The sequence below is a fragment of the Phaseolus vulgaris genome, chromosome 11, assembly GCF_000499845.2.
Source record: "Phaseolus vulgaris cultivar G19833 chromosome 11, P. vulgaris v2.0, whole genome shotgun sequence".
Classification (NCBI taxonomy): domain Eukaryota; kingdom Viridiplantae; phylum Streptophyta; class Magnoliopsida; order Fabales; family Fabaceae; genus Phaseolus; species Phaseolus vulgaris.
In genome coordinates, this window is record NC_023749.2 from 517,113 (window position 1) to 531,089 (window position 13,977).

The 13,977-nt window shown below is 35.4% G+C and overlaps 1 protein-coding gene across 1 annotated transcript; it reads left to right on the top strand.

Moving 5' to 3' along the window:
- The first annotated feature begins 7,399 nt into the window (after positions 1-7,399).
- On the top strand, positions 7,400-11,668 carry LOC137821903 (leucine-rich repeat receptor-like protein kinase TDR). The gene is made up of 2 exons (XM_068626702.1): positions 7,400-10,580; positions 11,037-11,668. The coding sequence occupies exons 1-2, from the start codon at positions 7,946-7,948 to the stop codon at positions 11,462-11,464; spliced, it is 3,063 nt and encodes a 1,020-aa protein (XP_068482803.1). The 5' UTR covers positions 7,400-7,945; the 3' UTR covers positions 11,465-11,668.
- The last annotated feature ends 2,309 nt before the right edge of the window (positions 11,669-13,977 follow it).

The following is a 13,977-nucleotide window of genomic DNA, read 5'->3' on the forward strand; positions in this document are numbered from 1 at the left end:
TTGGAAGAGAATGTCCTAATTATTGAAAGCATAATTTATCCAAAATGTAATACCTGACTGCCACATTAGATTAGTAATTAGAATGTTAAAATGGGTGGGTGTGGTTTAAATCTAATATAAAATAGGAATAAAAATCAATGTTTTACATAAAAAAAAAATACTATATAATTTTAAGAAACTTGAGGGACTTGCTAAAAAAAAATATTTCTATTAATAACAGATTATGTAAAGAATTTATGTGGAATATAAGTATCTATCATGCAATCTTATAAAAAAAATTCGGGAGCTTTATTTTATTTTAAATTGGTTTACTACATTACCCTTAATTAAATATATGCATTGGTGATCTAAGATTGATTAAATTTTTATTTATAAATTAAAAAAAAAATCATGAAATGAACAACATATACGATACTAATATAAAATATTGTGGAAAGGTGTTTAATTTGATTCATGAGAATGTTCTTACACCTCTAAAGTGCAATTTATAGAAAGTGGCAGACATTCCACTATTAATTAAAGTTAATTGGAGACTGCAAAATGATAAGTAACATTCATTAAATTTAGTAGGATCATTAAATTTATAGAATTGAGTAATTCCTAATAATTTTTGGTAGATAATAAAGAATGTGAGTGAAAGAGTCTGTCTCCATCGCATCTATGAGGTTCAAATATACTTCTTAAATGATATATCTATGTCGGCCGGACACATGTATCGGATACTCGTACGATACGTATTGACAGTGAATTGTTTAATTTAAAAAATATTTGTTGAAATTTCTGACACAATCTTAAAAAGGAAAAATATATTAACTTTCTAAAAATTCAAACTTGTTGTATAAATTTGTATTATGATTATAAAAATAAAGAACAAATACTTTTGAACCAGTTATAAGAAACACCTTCTGTTAAAAAAAAGTGAAATATATTTGTGTGTATAAATCTTTATTTTCAATTTATATAATTCATAATTATATAATATATAAATTTATATCTTTGCGTCCTACATTTTAGAGATTATATGTATCTCCGTGTTTGTGTTGTATCAGTGTTCGTGTCCATCTCCATGCTACATAGGTTTGCATTACTGTTGCTGAAATGAATAATTTGGATGCATATGTTTGGAAGAGTAACATTTTGGACATTCTTATTCACTTTCTATATATATTTTGTGAAATATGAATCAAATACTAATATGAAACAATTTGGTGTTGGAATGTTACTAGAGTGAGATAAGTATGGGGAATAGTAAACATGAGAAACTTCATAAATCACAGAGAGCAGCACAAAACCAGGGAAGTCACGTCATGAAGTTTCTATAGCAGAAAGAAAGGCAGCATCAGAAAAACTTTGTGGTGATGTCAGGGCAGTAACTAAACACTGTTGCAGTTTCAACTCACAACAAACACTGTTGCATAGGTCATTGTATTTTCACATATTTTGTCATCAACAACACTGTATTTTAACATATGGTTGGAAAGAGTGGAGACAAAGTTGAAATTGGTAGTGAGTGAAGTGAAGAGAAAAGGTAATAATAAGAGGGTGAAAGAGTTGAAGAAATTGAGAGGGAATCACGCGTCTCATAACCATCATGGCATGTCACATGAGACAATCAAAATGGTAGGGCCATGAGCATGAGTCATGCGAGCAAGGGTCATTGATGGATCATTCATGCTCACCATAGCCATTGAGTGTGCCTCTTTCCATCATGCCTATGCAAAATGCATGTTTCAATGGCTCAGTAATGATTCAAAATCATGCATGGAGTGCAAAAACTCTGAAGCTTGCATGAGAGAATTGTAGAGTTGTGTTCATATATAGGGGGCTATATTGTTTTTGGCTGGATGCATTTGAGAGGATAGTTACCATTCAGATTCAGACAGTTCCTATAATGGGGGCAAAATCATACTACTAAGTTGCAAGTACTTACCACCTATATTTGAATACTTAAACTAATTCCTCTCCAAGGTGGTTTTATGTTTCATTTTTGTTTATATAAACGGAAATCTACATTTTTGTCACAAAATGACACATTTTGAACAAGAAATACATTTTATAATGCTTGGACATTCCTCTTAAACTGACATGTTCGAGTCATACACACGTATCGGACACTGACAATTGTACGACACTCGTAAGACATGTATCGGTGAAGTATCCAATTCAAAAAAAAATTATTGGATTTCTGAAAATTCTAACACAATTTTAAAAAAAATGCATTAATTTTTTGAAAACTCAAATTTATTGTATAAATTTTTAAATAAAGAACAAATATTTTTGAACCAGTCATGAAAAAATATCTTTTTTGTTAAAAAAAATTAAAACATACTTGTGTATATAAATATTTATTATCAATTTATATAATTCATAATTAATATAGATCTTTGTTCTACATTTTAAAGATGATACGTATTTTCATGTCCGTGTCGTATTGAGTGTTATATAGCATGCTCCCAATACATCACTTATCATCAATAAACAGAAAATAAGCATTTATCACACTACTAGTTCTGATAAAAGAAAAACACATATGAGTAACATGAAGTAAAGTAGAAGTTTTGACAGAAAATTATTTATGAGGGTTGTAATAAATGAAGAAAAAAGAGAGATGAAGCATGATCGTGTAACATCGTAGGGAGAAAGTGTGAAGGGTATAAGGGAGACAGATGAAAGGGGTTGTGGTGCCCACGAGAGCACTCTCTACCAAACCAATGCTCCAAATGGGTCCCAATTCCCTCTGCAAATGTTGTTAGCCCCACTCCACACATCACACACATGTGCCTATCTCAACCTCACTTTTCTTTCCTATTACCTCTTTTCCTCATTTCACCCAACCTTTCAACTCATTTTTCAAGTTTCCAAATCTCCCAACATCTCAACTCTATACTCTACTTCATACGCTCCCTTTCTTCTAAGATTCCTACTTTCATACGTATATACGTATATGAAATGTGTTCTCGAGCAGAGTTGGAATCAAGAGAACAATTGAATCACTTCTTGCTCAGCCGGGTTGGAATCAAGAGAACAATTGAATCACTTCTTGCTCGGTTGGTCAGCACCTCACTTTTTTTGTCAGACGAATTCTTGTTACTATCGCTCTTCCACTCCTTCTCTTTGCTAGTTTTGGACTCTGACGCTTAAGTCAGACTTCAACACTCGGCACTTAATATTTAGAATTAGATTATTACATATCCGATCCTTTGGGATATGTGCTTATTTATATAATTATTGTGGGTTTATTAATAAATTTATAAAAAAAATTAACAAACATTGAGTCATTAATCAGTCTCGATGCAGGTCATGTCGGTCTGTTTAGACCGAATACGACCGGATACCGATTTAGAGTCTCAATCATGCAGGTTCTACCGGTAAAAAAAAATGTACGTGAATACTTTAGAATCCCCTTTATCTACTCAAAAAAGTGACCATACATACATGTACATACATAGTATACGAGTACGTATAGGTAGCTTTCCTCCTTGCATGCATGACGTCAAGAGTGTTGTTTTTTTGTTAGAAGGTGTTCCTGTTGTTGTTTTGATTTCATTCTCCATTATCGCTTTCATGTGCATATTTAGTTAGGAAAAGACATGCACGGACACGTGGTCTCTGGTGAGGCTAAGAGCAGTGGATGACGAAAGCTCTTCCATGTAGATTTCTTGAACCGTGAAAGTATCCCTCTCACCCTACAAATTGAATCTGCTGCTAAATCAAAGAGAGAAAAACACAAGTCTCAGAAGGAATAAGCATGTAGCTTTTAATCCAAATTGCTCCCTATCATTTTATGACTCCAATGTTAGCACATTTCATACAGATTCTACAGAATCAACAGCTATTAAAGGTGTGTAAAAGAGGAATGTGAACTGTGACCATTTCCAGGTGTAAAATGATGTATGGATACTTCTTGCATACTGTCAAACACCTACTAAGACCAATACACAGACAAGAAAGAGATGAAAAGTGGTATATATGATGTGATAAGAAAATAACGTATTAAAAAATATTTTAAACCTAACTCAATCTTATAAAAAATTTCTCACACCGAAAGTGACAGTTCGTGTGTGAGACAATACATTATAGGTGGTTCGATAACGGGTGACCTAATAAAATCCAACAAACACTTGCTAGAATATGCTTAAAATAATTCATATTATGGATGGTCCGATAACGATCGATAGTGAATGGTCTGATAAGTCCAACAAACAATTACTAAAATAGACTTAAAATAATTTTGATATCACTTTAAACCTAACTCAACCTTATAAAATCGGATAATAAAATGAGGTTTGTATCCACTTCACTACAAGAAAATCATCAAATAGAAACCAATTTTTAGAGACCAAAATAATTAGTTGCAATAGTAACTAAATTAGAGACCATTTTAGAAACTAAAAGAAAATTAGTTTCCAAATTAGTTTCTATTATTGTTAGATAGTTTTTAAATTGGTATCTAATTAGCAAGTTTTAACTACAAATTATTTAGATTCTAAATTTTGTAGAAAAACATTGGTTACTAATTAGATACCAATTTAGAAACCATTTAGAAACCAAAAAATTATTTAGTCTCTATAATGGTCTCTAATTTAGTTAGCAACTAATTATATTTTGTTTTTAAAATTAGTTTTTATTTCATGATTTTCTTACTATGCTTATAAATGATAAAATATTTTAATCTCTATCCAATATAATAAAAACATTAATTAAAAGAGTTACACATTACAATTTTACAAATATCCTTATACAATGTTTAAGAATGAACACATTGAAACTTATTTTCTTATATGTTTTTGAGAATGTACTTTTGTGTAAAACAAGAAAGAAACATTTTCCCTTTTCTCTGCAAATTTAAAGAAAAATGTTTCGTGATACGTCACGCTAGGACTTGCAATTTTCCAAAAGTCGTAACCTCTGTTCAAAATACCCTGTTTCTCTACATGGATGAAGTGCAGTACGTTAATTTCAGCTTTTATGAGTAAAATCTGATTCATTTTTTTATTAGGGCAGGTTGAAAACGTGCACTGTTGTCCCTTAAACATGTTCATGTATCATATGATCAACAAATTCTGCATCATTAGTTAAAAATGGTTCTTTTTCTGACATCACTCATGTTCTGTTCGCAAAACTATGCATGAAAATCCTCCAACTAGTACGCCTCAATTACCCTTTTTGCCGTTCTTACGCTTATTCTTATAATAATCACCATTTTCTGCTCCCTTCTACATCTCAGCTCTGATTCTTAAATTTTCTGTCTAATGAGTTTTGAAAGCACACATGGATAAGTTGAAATGGGTGTTTTGGGTGTAAAATAATTTTTATTCAAAATTTATTTGTGATGTGTTATGTAGTATAGACACGGGCACGCACATATACCGATACAACACAGACACGGAGATACGTATAATCTCTAAAATGTAAGATATGGAGACATTGATCTATATATTATATAATTATAAATTATATAAATTAATAATAAAATTTACGTACATAAGTATGTTTCAGATTTTGTTTGAAGCAGAAATATGTTTTTCAATGGTGGTTCAAAAAGATTTGTTTCTTATTTTCATAATCATAATAAAAATTTATACAATAAATTTGAATTTATAGAAAATTAATGTATTTCTTTTTTTCAAAACTGTGTTAGAATAGTGCTAGAATTGTTATAAATTCAACAAATATTTTTTAAAATTAGACACTTCACTTATACGTGTCCAATTAGTGTTGTACAAATATCAATGTCCGATACGTATGTTCGACAGACACACCATTTAAGAGGAGATCCTCGTATTATCATATATAGGTAGATGCCAAAATGGTTATTGATTAATTTGGTGGTATGCATAATTGATTAATGTACATAATGGTAAGAGTGAGAAGAATAAAGATAATGAGACATGCGTTTTAGCAGAAGAAAAAGATGTTGGATGGCAGTATGCATGTAGGTGAAGTCTTAAGAAATTGGGATGAGGATGATTGTGTTTGAAGCTTTATTCTTATCTTAACAAATACTTTAATGAAGTTAATGATACAAAGTAGTAATTGCTCATCATAGTATTGCTTTAGTGAAGTCAAACTCTGCAAAAGCGACAAAATTTAAGCATATTCTGTATTTAATATAGTAGCATTATTAGTTAAGCATCACCAATGAACCCATCATTCTTCACATTCTTTTTCATTAATGCTTTCAATATCTTGAATTTCAAACACCCGCGCCATTTCACCTCAGAGAATATGCTGCATTTTATTTTCCATTTCTTAGTCTCTAAGAACTATTTCCACAAAACAATCACCAATTCCTCTCACCAACCACACTTCTTTCTAATAAATGCATATAAAATAGTGTCAGGTATAACTGCTACCATGTTAGATTCGTTTGTGAAAGAACTCATGGTGTTTTGTAACATTTTCAGTAACGATAAATTGGGTTCTAACTTTAGTAAGGGGGTACCACACAAAAAAAGTATTACATATTATCTTTCTTTATTTGGGCATAAATTTTGGGAAAAATAACAATATTAATGTATCGATAGAGTCCACGTCAGCGAATAAGAGACTCTCGATCTAAACTGATCACTAAGTAACAGAATTAATCAATAATTCAACATTAGTTAATCTACTTTTATTAGGTCCAATAATAACAAATGATCTACGATAATGATATAAATAAACACAGATTTTAAATGATTAGGTACTTTATCATCTAGTACTAAACATTGAGCGTCGAATGTCGAAGTTTAACTTGAGCGTCGGAATGTCTTTTATCGATACCATCTAAGTCTAAAAATCACGGAGACAAGGAGTGAAAGAACAAAAGTTAAAGGAATGAGGTGCAACCGACTCATCGAAAAGAGGTTTAATAATTCTCTTAGTTTCAATCCCTTTCGTGAACAATTAAAAAAATTCAAAACTAATGGATGGTATAAAATAGAACAGGGTCATACCTGGACTACTGCATTCGGAATTTGTTTGATGTGTTTTGGGATGGAAAATGCAGTGGTAACATATTTGCACAAGTTTGTTAGAACCAGTTATAAGGACAAAAAGGAGATTGGGCAATAAGATGATCTGTGTTGTGTTGGTTATCATTGTTTGGGTGGTTCAAGATTTTGATTTGTTTAAAACTGAGAAAGTTTGGTAAGTTGGTTCTCCTTGCGTCTAATACGTCCAAAGAAGGGTCTAATGATCATCCAAATCTGGTCCCAAAATGTTGTCACTATTATGAATGGGTGAAGGGTTCATTTATACAGGTAGATCATTCCGTGATTGGGATCATGCAGACATGCTGGAATAGCCAATTTAGAATATTTGTGGTCCATACTTAACTGCTTTGGACAAGGTTCTCACCTGAATCTCCATGCTGGAGCCAAGGAATATAAGATTGAAGCAAGCCCCAAAATAGCACACTAAAGGAAAAGAATGACTATGCATAAAGAAAAAGAAAAAATGAGCTTGTTTTAAACAATGGTTTGGAGGAATATGGTGGGAAATTGAGATGGCTTTCTTGGATCCTGCGAGAGACAATGTCACTGTTACACGTATTTATCAATTTGTTAGCCAAAGATAAAGGAAACAAGGGAATGATGAAAAGTGGGAGCAAAAGAAAAGGAGAAAAGAATTCCAAGAAAATGAAAAGTATGAGTGGAGATAGCAGACAAAGGTAGAATACTGAGGTATGAAAGAATGGTGCTGTGCTGTGGTGTGGTGTGGTGTGGTATAATAGAACATCATCAACTACTGCTAACTCTCTCTCTCTCTCTCTTTCTCTCAACCATGTCTTGCAGTACTACCACCAACAAAACCCACTGAACCAAATTATCATGATGAAACTCCCTCTGCACCCTGCACTCCCAAAAAGCTATTCTCATCCTCATCAAAACCTTCCTTCCCTTAAATTTACCACTTTCAACACCACCACCTTCTCATCCACAACTTCCACCACCCCAAAACCATGAAACCTTTTCTTCTCTTTCTCACATTCTCCTTCCTCTGCCAAACACACCAACTCCCACTTCTCTCTGCCACAACCCTCCCTCTCCCACTCATCTCCCTCCTCTCCATAAAATCATCCCTCCAAGACCCTCTCAACAACCTCCATGACTGGAACCCCTCCACCTCCAATCCCCAACTCCCAATATGGTGCTCATGGAGTGCCATCACCTGCCACTCCAAAACCTCACAAATCACCACCCTCGACCTCTCCCACCTCAACCTCTCCGGCACAATCTCCCCCCAAATCCGCCACCTTTCCTCCTTGAACCACCTTAACCTCAGTGGAAATGACTTCAGTGGGAGTTTTCAGTACGCCATTTTCGAACTACCAGAACTCAGAACACTAGACATCAGCCACAACTTCTTCAACTCTACCTTCCCACCCGGCACCTCAAAGCTCAGGTTCCTCAGGCATTTCAACGCCTACAGCAACAGCTTCACTGGACCCCTCCCCCAAGAGTTAACCAGCCTCCGTTTTCTGGAACACCTCAACCTCGGTGGAAGCTACTTCAGTGACGGGATTCCACCAAGCTACGGCACTTTCCCGAGACTCAAGTTTCTGGACTTAGCCGGCAACAGCTTGGGAGGTTCTCTTCCACCCCAATTGGGTCACTTGGCTGAACTTGAACACTTGGAAATTGGATACAACAATTTCTCGGGAACACTTCCTTCTGAACTCTCATTGCTCTCTAATCTCATATACTTGGACATCTCAAGTGCTAACATCTCCGGCAACGTGATTCCGGAGCTGGGAGAGCTCACCCACCTGGAGACACTTCTGCTGTTCAAGAACAGGTTAACAGGGGAAATCCCACCAACCATAGGAGCATTGAAGAAGCTGAAAAGCCTTGATCTTTCAGATAACGAACTCACTGGGTCAATCCCAACCCAAGTCACCATGCTAACGGAACTAACCACGCTCAACCTCATGGAAAACAACCTCACCGGAGAAATACCACAGGGTATCGGAGACCTCCCAAAGCTAGAGACTTTGTTCCTCTTCAACAACTCACTCACCGGAATCCTCCCTCAGCAACTAGGCTCCAATGGGTTGCTACTGAAACTAGACGTTTCCACAAACTCACTCGAAGGTCCCATCCCTGAAAATGTCTGCAAAGGTAACAGGCTCGTGAGACTCATACTCTTTCTCAACAACTTCAGTCACACCCTTCCACCATCTCTTGCCACCTGCACCTCACTCGCCAGGGTTCGCATCCAGAACAATTTCCTCAACGGTTCAATCCCCGAAGGCCTCACGCTCCTCCCTAACCTTACATACCTAGATATCAGCAGCAACAACTTCCATGGTCAAATTCCGGCGAGCTTGGGTAACTTGCATTACTTCAACATCTCCGGAAACTCGTTCGGAAGCTCTTTGCCTGCATCCATTTGGAATGCAACTAATCTCGAGATCTTCTCCGCGGCTTCGTCGAACATCATTGGTGAAATTCCGGATTTCATTGGGTGTCAGCAGCTGTATAAGCTCGAATTGCAGGGGAATTTCATCAACGGTACGATTCCGTGGGACATTGGGCACTGTCAAAAACTGATTTTGCTCAATCTGAGTCGAAACTCGCTCACCGGAATAATCCCCTGGGAAATCTCTGCTCTCCCTTCCATCACCGGCGTTGATCTCTCTCACAATTCCCTCACCGGAACCATTCCCTCGAACTTCAACAACTGCTCCACGCTCGAGAATTTCAACGTCAGTTTCAACTCGCTCACCGGTCCAATTCCATCCTCCGGCATCTTCCCAAACCTCCACCCTTCTTCATACTCCGGGAACCAGGGCCTCTGCGGCGGGGTGTTGGCCAAACCCTGCGCTGCGGACGCCCTCGCCGCCGCCACCGCCGACCAGGTCGACGTCCGCCGCCAGCAACCGAAGCGAACGGCCGGTGCAATCGTGTGGATCGTGGCCGCCGCGTTCGGCATCGGGCTCTTCGTGCTGGTGGCCGGCACGCGGTGCTTCCACGCAAACTACAACCGGCGGTTCGGCGAGGAGGTCGGGCCGTGGAAGCTAACGGCGTTCCAGCGGCTGAATTTCACGGCGGAAGACGTGCTGGAGTGTTTGTCGATCTCCGACAAGATACTAGGAATGGGATCGACCGGAACAGTTTACCGCGCCGAAATGGCTGGCGGCGAGATCATAGCCGTTAAGAAGCTGTGGGGAAAACAGAAGGAGAATATCCGCCGGAGAAGAGGCGTTCTGGCGGAGGTGGAGGTGTTGGGAAACGTGAGGCACAGAAACATCGTGAGGTTGTTGGGGTGCTGCAGCAACAGAGAGTGCACAATGCTGCTTTACGAGTACATGCCCAATGGCAACTTGGATGATTTGTTGCATGCCAAGAACAAAGGTGATAATCTCGTCGCTGATTGGTTCACCAGGTACAAGATCGCCCTGGGCGTTGCTCAGGGAATCTCCTACCTCCACCACGACTGCGACCCCGTCATCGTCCACCGTGATCTCAAACCCAGTAACATTCTACTGGACGCAGAGATGGAGGCAAGAGTCGCCGATTTCGGCGTCGCCAAGTTGATTCAGACCGACGAATCCATGTCTGTCATCGCTGGATCCTACGGCTACATTGCTCCAGGTGACCACCTCCACCACCCCATTACCCCATTATTGTTATCATTCATCTTCCTGCATTTTCTCAGTGTCTTCTCTTTTTTCACTGTTCAAAAAACCATTCATTTTAGCTTAATTAGTCGACCCAGAACAAAAAATAAACTGTATTTTCAATTTTTCATCATCAAATTTACTGGGTGTTCCATTGGGTGGTGTGAACACAAGTTTGAATGACGAAAGGAGGCAACTTTAATGTGAAGGTCTGAGAGGGGTGCATGGGTGCGCATGGAGGGAGAAGAAGGCTTTTTCTTGTTTTTTTTTTAAATCTTGATGGGGCCCACTGAGAATATTGTCTGATATAACTCCTTTGAATGATGAGGATGTTGACTTTTGGTGGAACTATTTTAATGGTGTTTGTTTTGTAGCTGTCTGATTGAAGCAGTAGTTAATTGTTGTCCCTGTTATGTGTTCTTTTTTGCAGAATATGCTTACACCCTTCAGGTGGATGAGAAGAGTGACATTTACAGCTATGGGGTGGTGTTGATGGAGATTCTGAGCGGAAAACGGTCTGTGGAAGCAGCTTTTGGAGATGGGAACAGCATAGTGGATTGGGTGAGGTCAAAGATAAAGTCAAAAGATGGGATTGATGAGGTACTGGACAAGAATGCAGGAGCAGGGTGCAGATCAGTGAGAGAAGAGATGATTCAGATGCTCAGAATTGCATTGAACTGCACCAGTAGAAACCCTGCAGATAGACCTTCCATGAGGGATGTTGTGTTGATGCTGCAGGAGGCAAAGCCAAAGAGGAAGTTGCAGGATGGTGTTGCAGGTGGTGGTTGTGGAGGAGACACTGTTCTTGCTGCTCCTCACATTCCCTTCCCACAAAAACCAGTTGCAGACCAATGCTAATGTGTTCATATCATTCAAATGTTTTGGATTTTTTTTCTTTTTTTGTTCTTATTGTGGGGGATTGGTATAGGAGAAACTCATTTTCTACTTTATTTTACTTCCAATGGAATTTCAACTGTTACTTCTTCTTTCTTCTCCTGTTATGTATATGTTCATCACTCTTGTTTGCTAATTAATGCTTATATATTCCAAATTTCTGCCTAATTTTCTTTTTAATTTAAGAAAAAAAATGGATGCTTCAGTTGTAATTTTCATAAATAATTCTGATTATTTTGATTTTCTAAAATAACTAAAATATGCTGTAAAATATTTATATAATAAGTTTTATTACATAGATAATAATATTTTTTACTAATTTTTTTAATTTATTATCATGCTAAATAAATTTAATTAGAGTAACATAGTGTTATTTTTAGAGTGAAGAATGAATTTAACAAATACATAAAAAAAATACCAATCAAACCCTAGTGTGATGGAATAACATATTACAAGCTTTGCTTCATAGCTTGTTTAAATTGAAAGTGTTAGAAACTTTAAATATTTATCTCATTATCGTCCGAATGAGAATGGTTCAGGTAAGAGATTTACACAAGAAGAAAACCCCTTTATAGATTCATATTGAGAACTTTAAATTTGTTTTGGTTCAAAGATTTTTTGGATTATATGATGTTTAAAGAATTCATTTTTTCTTTAAATCAGTTGAAATAAAATAGATTGCTTGTATTTTTTTAGGCTAATTGTAGATTTTTACTAAAATTTTGATATTATTAAATTGTCATGTCACGAATATAGTTGAGATTGAGTGAAATCTTCTTGTAACTAACTGTGTTATTGTATATCGGATAGTGACAACCGTTGTAATATATTTTAGTTTTAGGTCAAATTAAGTCTCGTTGTCTTTTCTCTTGGAGAATGAAAAGCAAGAAGGAGTCATAACAACGTCGAAGAAAGGATCGTCGCGGAGTATTGGTGACCTCGTGATGGTTAATGATGAGAGGGACACATTTAACTTGAAAATATATCTAATTCAAGTCATAATATATGAGATTTCCTAAGTTATTAATAGAAATAAGTGGCATAAAATTGAAGAATTACATATGAATATGAAAAAAAAAACAAAATTGTATGAATAAAACATTACTGTTGTAGAAGTGACAAATGCTTATAAACACCCTACTATTTTTCCAGAATTTATAAACACCCTATTATTCTTATAGTTGGACAATTAAAGAATAGAGTTTCATTTCGTAATGAAAAAGCTATTTTTTTAAAGTTGAACTTTTAAATGAAATTTTATTTAGACTGTTTTAAAGAAAGAGATAAATTCTTTAAATGTTTCATAAAAAAAAATCTTTGAACCAAAACAAATTTCAAAGTTCTGATTATTGATATGGAAAGGGTTTTGTTCTTGAGTAAATTTGTAGCCATAACAAAAATAAACATTAAGTGTACTTATGGATAATGATTTTGTAGATTGCAAACATGCCAAATTAACACCATGGATCCAAATCTAAAACTCACTCCTTTAAGATTGAGAACTTTTACCTAATCCTTTGTTCTACCGCAAAATGGCTGGAATACTATTAATGTATCTAACAATTTGTAACCCTAATATAAGTTTTTTGATCATAAATTAAGTTATTACATGCAACAATATCACATTCCTCACTTGTTGAAACATTTTGGTGAAGGATTAGGGTTCCTTTACTTTGAATAAGAAAACCCAATCAGTTAGAAATTCACTCAACATCAAACCAAACCAACAGGGAAACATCAGTGTAAAATGCTATTGCTTAATTATCATTTCATTCATGGCTTCGTTAATTTCAATCATATTAAATTGATTGATCACACACACATTCAATTAGTTAGTTCGTCAATTCACTTAATTTTACTTTAATTTTTTATGATTTACTAGTATTATATTATTGTACTACCGGATAGTCGAAAAAATAATCGAATAATCGAGAATGTCAAATGACCCACTTAATCTCAATAGAGTCGGTAAAACCTTAGTTAACCATTGTAAAACGTGATTGAGGCACAATTGGACTATCTTTTGAATCCACGAGTGGGTCCATAACAATTGAGACTAATAAAAACACAATTTAATATATATATATATATATATATATATATATATATATATAACAAGAAAATTATTAAATATAAATTAATTTTAGAGATAAAAAATAATTAGTTACTATATTTAGTAAATTTGATACTACTGTAGAGGCTAAAAAAATCATTGGTATCTAAATTAGTTTCTATTATTAATTTATTAATAATAATATTTACGAATAAATTTTGTAGTCTCTAAAATAATATATAATTTAGTCAATATAATAACTAATTATTTTTTGTCTCTAAAATTAATTTTTATTTAATATTTTTTAATTACTATGCATTGAAATTAGGTACTTAAAAAATCAAAACAAAAATCATGGTATCATAACAATCGAATTAAGAAACTAAAGAAACACGCTCCTGTTGTGACTATGTGGACTATGGGG

Bases quoted from the DNA above. Each gene is read 5' to 3' on its own strand.
- LOC137821903 (XM_068626702.1), top strand. From the start codon at position 7,946: ATGAAACCTTTTCTTCTCTTTCTCACATTCTCCTTCCTCTGCCAAACA. The intron at 10,581-11,036 runs GTGACCACCTCC...TCTTTTTTGCAG, and splicing joins CTACGGCTACATTGCTCCAG to AATATGCTTACACCCTTCAG.